Raw genomic sequence first — 12,058 nt, 5'->3', positions numbered from 1 at the left:
ACCCTCACAGCCTCCAAGAATTGGGATAGGACCTTGACAACCTCAGTTGGCCAGCCTGGGGTCAAAAGTTATAAGTAATACCCAAACTGGTGAATGATCCCACCCAGCAGTTTCAGGTAGGTGTTGAATAGGGGAGAGAGCATTGAGCTCTGTGGCACCCCACAAAGGAGAGGCCTAGGAAGCAACCTCTCCCCCCCAATCTATACCAACTCAAGCCCTTAACCCTCAGAGGAAGGAAGAGAACCAGCTTCCTTGGTGGACGCTCCAAGGCACACACTCTTCCCAACTTCCAGAGCTGGCCCAGAAGAATACTGTGGTCAGTAATACTGAGAGCTTCTGAGAGATCAAGGAGCACATGGATTGATGTTGTTGCAAATATACATTATTAAATACTACAGGCAGATAGGCTTATTTATCTGGGACTGACAAGACAGATAGGCCAGCCCTCAAGTTGTGTTTGATTTCTAGTGACAACATTGCCTTTTGGGATATTGTATGTGATTTCTCTGTCTAGCGTTCAACTCTGTACCCCCATTAAGTTGAAAACCAGACATGTCATAGATCATTCATTGTATGCAAATAGCAGTAATTTGGGGTTAATTTTGCCTGTGTTGCCCCATCTTCATTTAGTATATGTGACTTTGAATTAGTGGTTGTATTTATCTTCTGAGGTAACAAGTGTTAGCTGGTTAATTCAGTTTGATGGGCATTGCAATGGTGGTGGTGCCCATTATGAAGCAAAAGGACAATAGCCAACAGAGATGGGGCCAAAGGCAACGGCTGTGTTAGCAGTACAAGTTGTCCTTGTTTAATGACCACTCATTCAGTGACTGTTCCAACTTACGATGGCACTGAACGAGTGGTAGTTACAACCAGTCCTTGGAGTTCAGCAGTCACAGCATCCCCAAGGTCACATGATCATGGTTTCTGATGTTCCCTGATGGCTTCCTGCAAGCAAAGTCAGTGGGGAAGCTGCAAGAAGTCGCAGTTACGTGAGGTCCTCACTTTATGACCTGTATGGTCCTCGCTTAATGATAGCAATTGGGGCTGCCGCAACTGCTGTTGCTAAGTGGTGCAGTCATGTGATGTTGCACTTTATGACCACATCACTTAGTGACCACAATGCCAGTCCCAATTACCATTGTTAAGTGAGGACTACTTGTAATAGGCTAACTCAAGGGCCAAAGTGGGCAGTGAGACATTTTTATTTCCCCCACACATAGGCTGATACGCAAATAAATTCTTTCTTGCAGACACATGCACACACTTGTGCAAACCTACAACAAACCCAAATTGAAACATCCAAAAAAGGATTCACACAATAATACCTAAGCATTCAGATTTAAGTAAGGAGTGTAGACCCAGGGTCTATCCATCAGACATGAAATCCTACTGGGTGACTTTGGACCAGTCTTTCTTGGCCCAGCCACCTCTGGGAATAGAGGAAAATGGGTAGAAGAAATACATATATACTGCCTTGAGCTCTAGAATAAAAGGCATGATAAAAATCTAATAGCACACTTACACCTGTGCTATATTTCTTTCTGCCAACTGGCCAGTCAACATTAGGATCTGTCCTCTCTTCTCTCCTACACACAAAGACTTAGAGGAAAAGCAGTGATAACACTATCCCCAAGGATATATTTGCCCGTTTTAATCTGCAGTTAGTGGCATACGGCTTGCCTCAGAGCTAGACCCTGGTGACACTACATGATTTGGCTTTTTAGTGTGTTCTAGCAGCCCAACCAAAAAGGAAGAGGAAAAAAAAAAGATGGGGCCCCTAAAAACATTGCTAACAGTGGAAAATAATGGAAGAGGACTTTATGCACACTTTCTCCCCTTTTTCTGTAGTCAAAAAATGAAAGTTCCATCTTCCCCTGGCTGACTCTCTCTTTCCTACGTCGTGCTGCGGAATTGGACAGATCATGGAGCGAGGCCCCTAGGAGCGTAACAGTTTCATAGGCTGGAAACATTGTTTACAAACGTTGCATTTAGTTAATAAATAGGTGTACCTCACTTGTCTCATTGGCAAGCTCATGGGTGGGAGCTCAGCAGGAGTTTCCTCACAATTGACTTGGCAAAGATTGACTAGGCTTTTGGACTCAGACCGTGACATGGCAGAAGAAGACTCTTTAGAGCAGTCAAAGAATGGCACATCAAGTTGCAAGACTATGCCTTGACATCTGAAATCACTACATATTTGAAAAGCAAAACTGACCCAGATTTTGACTCAGCGTGGAAACCACGTTCAGATTACATTTCCATGCACAAGCTTGTACTGTATCTGATATTTGGGGTTTTTTTAAACATAAAGTTTTAATATTTAAGTCTTCAGTAATCTGTTAGATAAGGACAGAGCTTTCTTGGCCAGACAGAAATTACTATAACTTCCTATTTTGCTTCACATTTTATACTGCGTTGATTTCTGTCATTGATTCTTGTATAGTAATTTAATTATAATAATGACCTGCAGTTTTTAAAATGACATAAACAATTTAATGTGCAAAAGCAAACTACCGCTCTACTGAAAATTCTTACCTGAAGTTTTTAGTTTTTCCAGTTTCATCATGTTTGTAAATTTCTGGTCTACTCATTATGTGTTTTATTCTTTTTATCTCAAGTTTTCTTTTTCTTTTCTTGTTTGTCCTTTTTTCCTTTAAAATGTTTAATTTTAAAAAATCTTTATAACAAATTCTGGTGAAAACTAAAATAGTTGATTGGCATCTATCAACATGAAAGTGCAGTTCCTTATACCCACTGTAGTTTAATTTTGGTGCCTTTTTTGCTTATTCTCTACTGGGCTTTTTGCCTTACGCTTTTCAGCCTTGAAACTGGGTGACTGTTGGTCGTTGACATAACTGGCATCTCTGCCCTGCAAAACTCTGTCTCTCAACTCAACCCTCACAGTATGATTAGTTCCTCCAAACCAGTCAGAATAGAACTGGGGGAAAAGAGCAGATCTGGGAAGAAAGCTCTGCCTAGCATAAAATCTATGGAAGACATCTAAATCTCACTTCAGTGGAGAGTTCAGAGCATGTACAACACAATTTACTATTAAACAAAGATTAGGAGGCAGGCATAGATGTGTGTAGCTGATAACAAAGAGGCAGATATAGATTACATGATTTGCTTCAAGCTGAAGCATCCCTGTTAGCAGAATCTTGGAAAAAGAAGGGTTTTACAAGGACACCAATCCCCTGCTCTTCCTCTGGCATGGACAGTGTGCATGTCCTTCATTGTTATCTGTTTTGTTGTCTGCATTAGTTTACACTGGAGAAAAGCCATTGCTCAGTTATAAAGCATGATTTATATGTTAGTAATCCTCTGTTCCCAATCCAGAGATGTCAGTGCTAAAAATATCTTGGTGTGAGACTCCAGATTGCACCTGCCAGTTGGTGTGATCACTACCAAGCTTTTGAGGGCAGTATTCTGATTTGTGGCATATTTTGAAATTTAGGAGGCAGTTTCCCAATGCTAATACAATCGTACTAATGACTAACACATTCAGTCTTCCATCTCCATTTTGAGATAGATTCTAAACTCCAAACCACATGGATATAACACCTGGTCGCATTTTTTTAATGTTTGCTGTTTTTCCACTCACTTTTTTTGGTAACATTTTATCTGAAGAAGAGTGCTGAAGAATTTAAAAGCTTACATACTCTTTTGTGTCAGTTTGATTGATCCTCATAAAGTTGTTGCCTCACCATGGATCATACGTTTTTTGTATTTTATGACATATGGATGTATTTTAAGTTTGTATTCATGCAGGAGAGGAAACAGGAAGTCGTTCTTGATCATTAGGGGAAAAAAATCAACATCTTTATTAGGACTAATTGGAATGTCACAAAAGAAGAAAGGTTGTTGATACAGATGATTGACTGAGTATTGCTAGTGTACTTACAGATTAACCTGTGGAGTGGTTAATATATAGTAAATGTTTGCCAGACTAAAGTCATCTCCTTAATTCAGTCTGAAAAAGAACCATCAATTCATCCATGACCCCCAATGTATCCTCTTGCTTTAGCCAAAATATTCTGTCCAGATAGCCAACATTTTGTAAATGTCACCCCAAACTTCTGTCAAAGGTGGATTACCATCAATTTTCTTATCCACACAGCAGCTTTATTGGTTGGGGAACAGTCTATATAATTAAAAGCAGAATGTTTGATAAGTCTTAAGAGTACCCTATAAAATTTACAGTAAGGAATCCTCCCTAAGTATGTAATAATTGGAGTATGGATGATTAGAAGTAATGAGATACAGGAAGATCTACTGCCTGAGTAATAACTAAAAGATTGACTACTTTTCTGAACTGCCTGAAGTTTTCATGCAATTTTTTCCCTCTCTTTTGGCTCAGCTGTATTTCTAACTTGGTCCAAACCTCTTGGGATAAGTTATGGAGGGAATGTTTATAATTTATAGGGTAGAAGTATTGGACTGATGGGCCTCTGAAATTAAATAGAGCATTATCTCAGACTGAAGTAACTGCAGATTCAATTATTTTATGAAGCCTTGGATAAAGTTCCAAAAGGACAGATGTATGGAGCATCTAATTCTCGTGGTAATAAAGTGAGACCTACCTTTTAATCCAAGGACAATTAATATATTGTTTGGCAGAATCTTTGGGCGTGCTCATCTAAGGCTAGAATCTTTGAAGCTACATCATTTTCAGGAGAAGAGCTGAACGTGAACTAAAGCCAAGGAGACTTGGAACTTGGGACTTTCTGGGGGTTAAACCTGATGTGGTGGCAACTGTCCCATCAACTGTTCCAACTATAGATTCGACTGCTTAGTTATTTTATTCTCCCCAACATTTTTTGGATGGGAGCCTTTACCCTTTTTCTATGAGCCCAAATTCCTTTACCTTCCAGAGGGAAAAGTGCAGGCAAGCCAAGCATCAACAGCTGCTCATTTGCCTTCCTCTTACCATTCAAAAAAGGCAGTAATTTTCTAGGCAACAGCAGAACTGCCCATTGGAGATGTCCCAGGATGCTGCTTCTGATCCAGAAAAGTAAATAGGCCCTCAGTGAGTCTGATTACCTTCCTATCATGCTCTTCCTTCATGTGCTTTCCTTTCAATCACTTGATTCAGCATTGGACCTCCATCTCCATCATCTCAGAGAACAATCTATGGATGATACAGACATTTGGAAACAATCCATGGATGATAGACACAGATTCTTCTTGCCCTTTAGCTTTTAAAATCAGCATCCCACCCAAACTTTATATGAAATATGCTCTGTACAATAATATAAAACATAATAGGCATAATTTCTACTTTGGCTGTTGCATCTTGATTACTCACATCCCAGATTTCCCTAGTTTTTGAACCCTTGGTTTTCATATCGGCAAAATACACAAAAAATATTGAACAAAAGACAATTGTTGGTATTCACCCATGCAAAAAGAAAATGTGTCCTTTACAGGGACAAGTAACTTATGCACGGTAGTGGTACTTTGATCTCCATTCAAATTCTCATTGTTAAAGCAATTACAAAATGCCTTGCTATAATTAGAATGGCTGCCTGAACGTCTGCCATGAGCTGTTATCATGGAAATTGCTAGTGCTGGATTTTCTTATATAGAGATGTTCTTCCTTACCATAAAAAGCTTTTTTCTTTAACGGAAGGAAAAGATGATTGTTGTTGTTGTTGTTGTTGTTGTTGTATTTATTTATTTATTTATTTATTTATTTATTTATTTCTTCTTCAGGCAAAAAATTATGCTGATTTTACTCATCTAGTTGCATTTCCTTTGCAGGTATTAGAAGACAGCACAGGCGTTCGCAGGGTGGTGGTCACACCTCAGTCTCCAGAGTGCTATCCTGCTAGCTATCCTTCTGCCATTTCTCCAACACACCACTTAACACCATACCTTACCCATCATCCACATTTCATTCATAACTCTCATACAGCTTTCTACCCGCCTGTTACTGGGCCTGGAGATATACCACCCCAGTTTTTTCCTCAGCATCATCTTCCGCCTACCATTTATGGAGAGCAAGGTAAACTTAGTTGTAAAGTTTCAAATCCAGGCTACATGTTTACTGTGCTGTCTTAATTTTTGAAACAGGACTGCGTTTGAAATATATTCAGCACCTTTCTCCTTCCAGATGCATTGGAACATCAACATACCACATCTCCAGTAAGCATGAATGCCCATGCTGGTTGGGGATTCTGGGAACTGGTGTATACATTTTGCACCTTTAGATTAGATGTAATTTTGGAAATATTTTTGTTTTCAGAGGGGAGTACTGATGTTTAAATGTTTGCAGCATTGTTAATGTGGTTATAATGTATTCCCAGCTTTGAAGTAATAGAAGACGGGGTCTGCAACTTTATTGACTTGACTTGATTTGTATGACGCTTGTTCCCAAAGGCTCTTGTATTGATGTTGAGTATCCCTGAGCCCTAACAGGAATGCATAGAGGCCTTGTTTTAACACTGATAGAAATTGACTGGGGGCAAATATTTACAGTAGAAAGACCAAAGGTGCCCTATTTCTATTTGTTTGTACACATATACATACATAGATTTGTATGCCACTGTCTTCTACAATCCTAGGTAGCCCCTAATAAAATATAAAATCATACACAGTCTAGCCCATTTAAAATATGTTCAAATAAATACATTTACCTTATGTTCTTGAAAGTTTCCTGCTCAGGAATTTCTGCACACATGAGGCATCCCATGTGGGTGTACAGAAATTATGAACTTCTCTCATAATTTGCCCCCTTATCCAAGTGATCCAAGCTCAGGAGCACTGCATCTGGTACTAGAAGAATAAAATAGGTCAACTCATCCTTGAATATGAACAGATGCATTATAATTCAGAGAAAAGGAAACCAAAAGGGACAAATATATGAATGGGTGTATCTTAGGAGAAAAGTATCCATTAACCAAATAGTTTTAGCACAGATAGTAATATTGTGGTGGAGAAAGTGCATATGATTTTATTGCTCAAATGCTTAAACCAGGGTGAACAATCTGCATGCCTTAGTCCAATTTCCAAAGTCTTCTGCAAGCAGCCCTCAGATAAGAACAATCTCTTCTATCTCTGGCAAATGGCCAAGCAGGGTGGTGGGTATAAAAATAGGAAAGACTGGCAGATCACGAGAGAACAGAGGTACCTCAATCCACTCTGAGGTCTAACTTTTGTTAACACAGTAAGAAAACACAGCTGTTGGCAGAAGAAATATTCCCCATCCCCGGGTTAAAATGAGAGAAAATGAGGCAGCTCGGTTAGCCTTGATTGCTTAGATCCCCGTTTTGTACGTCAGCGTAAAATACGGCAACTACTATAAGCCTCATCTAAAATATAGGTGTAATAATATTAGGTGACTACATTGATAGGAGAGTTTATACAGTTGAATATATGATGTGCACAATGTGTTTTTGATGGCTTAGAAGAATCCTGCCCCAAAGAAGATGTTCAGAAACACTGGGTTTATACTATCTATTTGTGATAACAATTAGAAGGGAATCCCTACTTATCAGCCCAGGAAGGAAGCTGGTATGGCCTTTCCTTGGAGGATTTCAATGAAAGGCTGTGTATGCCACCCCTCGAGATACTTCAGCTTCATGACAATGAGATAGAGCATATACTTGTCTAAGTCTTCTGTTTTTGCTCTATTTGGTCAGCCATAGTTAAATTGGGAAAAGACATTTGATCTCAGAAGCCTGTTGGAAATGCCATTGTTAAAAGCAACCAAGAGGCCTCATTTTGTCAGTAACAAAGGGAGATGAAGCACCTTTATACTTCTTTTTGTAACAATCTTGCAGATTTGGGATTGTTGCTGGTAGCAGGAATCCTTAATGAACCCCAGGGTTATAGAAAAGCTGATAAAATCCTTTTATCTGTATCATCCTTGTATGAAAGTCTTGTGACTTTCCCAGGCACGAGAAGATTTTATATGTAACAGAGAGATTGGTAATTTTTGGGTAGTCAGTGACTATTGGAGGAAGTAGAAGCTATAAAATGAGTAGGCTCAGATCAATCATGGGAAGAAGTGGGTTTGGTGGGAGAATGTGAGTTTTCTTTAATTTTTAAGTCATGATGCTTATTAAAGGTATACACTATAGTTTTCATCTGTTTCTCATATCTGAGAGTTAGTTCTCACACGGTGAAAAACAATACAATAGCAGATTTGGCCATTGCAAAAACAAAGGACAGATGGAAACAAGTCAGCCTAGTCAAAAATAGTCCATTATGTACAACAGGAAGGACAATAAAATGTAAGAGGATTTGAACATTGTTTCTGATCTAGGGCTTGTTCTTGAATCACAGGTGTTGCTGATATTCTTTGGTTATGGCTTCTAACTTTCGTCAATAAAAGTTTTTCTGAAGTTCTTGGATTTCTTGTGACTTTGCCTACATGGTTCATTCCTACCTTGGGTAAAGCCTGATATCATTTTAAACTGGCAGGAAACTTGGGCCATCCATTTTTAACAATCAAGGTGTGAAAGATTTCTGAGGCTGCAAAAAGAGGGCCTAAGGGCCACATACAGCATCTAGGCTGCGAGTTACCCACCTCTAGGCCATAAACAATGAAGGCAGAAGAGCAAAAAACAGCACCCAACACAGCAACTTCCAGATGTGCTTGGACCACAACTCCCAGAATTTTCCAGTCCACAGATTATTGAAGGCTGGTATACACAGGAGCCCCTTAATTAGAAGGTATATTTAAATATATTACCATTTGCATGAATGCTCTTACTCCATCTTCACTGCATCATGCACAAGGTATGGAGAGATCTGGATTGCTGTTACTGTTAAATAAGTTGACCAGTTTTACTAACTATCATTAGAAATAACCATGGATTAGGGTTCAGATGACATGGCAAATTGTGACACATACAAGACAGTAAGAAAGGTTTTGAATCTCCTGGTCCCAAGAGGGAACATGTGAGATTGATGCTAGCCAAATGAAGCCAAATCGAACATTTCCATGGTAAATAAATGCAGATGCATTGGAATCTGAGCTTTATCCCTTTATCCTGTTTCATTTCAGAAATTATATATGGAATGTCAAGTTATATAACCAGGGAAGATCAGTACAACAAACCACAGCACAAAAAAATCAAAGACAGACAAATTGATCGCCAGAACCGTTTGAACAGCCCTCCATCTATCTACAAGAGCCATCCAGCATGTACGACGGTGTACAATGGTACCATCAAGACTCAAAATGGGGCCACCAATGGGGGAGGAAGCGGTGGAGGCGTAGGTGGTGGAGGCATGCCAGCCGTCAAAAAAGCAGAACGCAGAGCAAGGAGCAGCCCCAAGACCAACGAACAGGATTTGCATGGTAAAGTTAGTTAGCTGTCTTTTATTTCCCTTTCTTTTCTTTTTTTATGTTTTTGCATTTCTTCCTATGATTTCAGATTTCTGGAAACATACTAGGAGAGAAATAAAGAAATTCAAGGGACCCGTGCCATGTGCAGGAAAGAGTTATTCTGGCCAATTGGTGTATATATATGAGTTTCTTAATGCTCTCAAGTTTTCAAAAGTAAGAGGAAACCATTGTTTTCTTAAGCACTCTGAGTTATTTCACATAGAACCACAAGGCAGGTCTCTCCAGCTGTTCTTATATTTTATACATTTTAGCAAACATTTTTAGGTCAAACCATATTGATAGCAGACCTGATATATTTATTCCAAAATTAAAAGTTGTTCTTTTAGGCTGCAATCTTAAATCCCCAACCTGGGAGTAAGTTCCATTGAACTCCATCTTTCTTCTGAGTAGATGTATATTAGACTGCACAGGGAAAATAGCTCAGAAGGAGTTGGTAATATTCTTGCTTCATAACTTAACTTGTGCATATACTGTATGTGCTTATTAGAAGTCCTATCACATTCAGTGGACCTTCTTAAGTAGACAAGGAGTGAATCACTAACATGTTTCAGTCAATTACCAGTTAGTGCTAAAATAAACTGACAAGAATTGAAGACATACTTTTGTTGTTTTTCAAATGTTATGTGGTGTTCATTTTATAAGTATGTTTGTTGAAGGGTCTGGTTTCTTCCTCTACTGTTTTTCTTCCTCCTCCCTGCTTCTACTCCTTGCCTGTTCTTACTGGCTGCTTTGATTGGCCCCTTCTTTTCCCTAGTGATTACTCTTCATCCCACATAAAGGTTCTGACTGCCAGGACTCATTTTTAGTGCCACATCAGACACAAGAGATCAGCGTATGCTGGCAAGTAGGACTAAGGGCTTCTTGAAAACCTACCCAAATGCTTTGGGTAATTTTGGTGGTTCTGGTTGCTAGTATTAGTATTCTGAAATAAACTTGCTATCAGGGTGAAGGCCTGCTATAGAAAGTTGTGAAGTGGTCATAGGTAGTCTCCAGCCCAGTATTTTCATCTTCTTGTTGACTGAGGGTATTGTAATTTCATGACAGTTGTTTAACACCCAGAAAGTCCTATATTTGTTCCCTGGCTTATTCAGAGAAAAGGGTAAGGGAGCAATTAAGTGGAAAAACTTCTGCTGGAGAATCTTTCGCCAGGCAAAGTAAACTTACTTTTCCCAATTTGGGGCCTTTCTGATATGTAGGGATGACAACTCCCAGAATTTCTCACCTGGGAATCCCAGCATATTTGGAGGGCATTGGGGATGGAGAAGGCTGGAATATGTTGAATAAACAGTTTGACCCAGTATAAAGGAGCCTCTTGTGTTTCTGTTTCTTTGCATCTATATGGGAACCAAATTCCACTGGCCTTTGTCCTTCCTTGTAAACAAAGTACACATGATTTTAAGATACAAAAGAATGACTTGCAATGGCTGTTTTGACTGTGGAAACATTGTGGAAGGCCGGGGATAAAGAGTTGAACCTAGGCAAGAAGAAAATCCAATCAGTTTAATGGCTGGAATAAGCTTACTATGTAAAGTCTGGTGTTCATGAACTAGCACCGGTAGTAGCTATCAAATAATGTCTAACTCTTGCTCAGACCAGCTGTGCTATACAATTTAAATTCTGACCATGTCGTATGGCAGCTAAAATTACTTATAATGTACCTTGGAAGACTTTCAATCATAATGACTTATTGTTATGACAGATCTTGTGAGCTCCCTGTCCTCCAAACTATCATCAGCTGGACGCTTCTGTTTCTAATGCCTGTAAAGCTTTCTTTAGGGATTGCTTTTGAAGTCGATGAAGCACAAAGAGTCCCACTTTAGTCTATGATTTGCACAATATTGTGTGCAAATCTTCCTTGATTCACAGTATCTCAGTTGCAGAATGGAATCTTTTTGGGGAGATAGACAAGTACGCAAAACTAAGTTCAGGCTTCTGGAATGAAAGTACCTTTCAACAGAAGCTCATCTATGATTTGTATATGTGTAAGTACAGATGCTTTTCATCACCTTCTACATCTACACCCACTACACCTTCAGAAGTGATAAGAAAGAATACCTTGAGGCTTTCTTGCCAGCTCAACACAGCTTCCCTTTTCCAGACAAAACAAATATTGTATATTGTAAACAGCAGCCTCTTCCATACCGCCCCCTGCCAAGTGTGTTGGGTTCCAGTTCCTCAAATAATTTATATCAAGGGGTAGCTGCAGCAGTTGAAAAAGGTTCACTGACTTATTTGGTAACTCTTGTACTTCTATAGGCAAATGTAGCCTGAGTCTGAAACGTGCAGTTGAGATAAGGGCTTCAGGTGTGTGTGGAAACAGAATCAGAGGACACCACAGCAGAGTTGTAATGCTATGGTTGCCAAGGCCCATCTTCCCTTTCTGAGTGTGCAGCTAAAGTAAGCTGGAGCACCTGTGCCCAAGCTCTCAGTACTTTCCTTTGTTTCCCAGGGTGATGACTCATGCCCGTATCAATAATGTCCTGCATGACAAAGCTACAATGGTTCATCTGTCCTGTCTTCCCATCAGTTGGCCATGTCTGCTGGCTTCAGCCAGTAACTCGAACTGCTGAATTTAAAAAATGGCAGCACTTTAATTGTTTTTCTTTCCTTTTTTTTCTTTGGCTTTTCAAGCTGGAAGGGCAGGATAGTCTTCTACCTTTTTTAAAGAAGACAACCAAGGTACTTCATCATTGGTTGCTT

The 12,058-nt window shown here is 39.5% G+C and overlaps 1 protein-coding gene across 1 annotated transcript in view; it reads left to right on the top strand.

Annotated features, from left to right (window-relative positions):
• The window catches only part of FNDC3B (fibronectin type III domain containing 3B), a 281,784-nt gene that overhangs the window by 163,244 nt on the left and 106,482 nt on the right, over window positions 1–12,058 (top strand). The window contains exons 5-6 of the mRNA XM_007424299.4: window positions 5,764–6,007; window positions 9,014–9,310. Of these exons, the coding sequence (XP_007424361.2) occupies window positions 5,764–6,007; window positions 9,014–9,310 (541 nt within the window). The remainder of the gene's footprint in view (window positions 1–5,763; window positions 6,008–9,013; window positions 9,311–12,058) is intronic.

This window comes from Python bivittatus, unplaced genomic scaffold (assembly GCF_059951505.1).
Source record: "Python bivittatus isolate LINGU-HERP-01145 unplaced genomic scaffold, Pbiv_v1 ctg000980_np1212, whole genome shotgun sequence".
In the NCBI taxonomy this organism is placed as follows: Eukaryota; Metazoa; Chordata; class Lepidosauria; order Squamata; family Pythonidae; genus Python; species Python bivittatus.
This window is presented reverse-complemented; position numbering and strand designations above follow the sequence as displayed.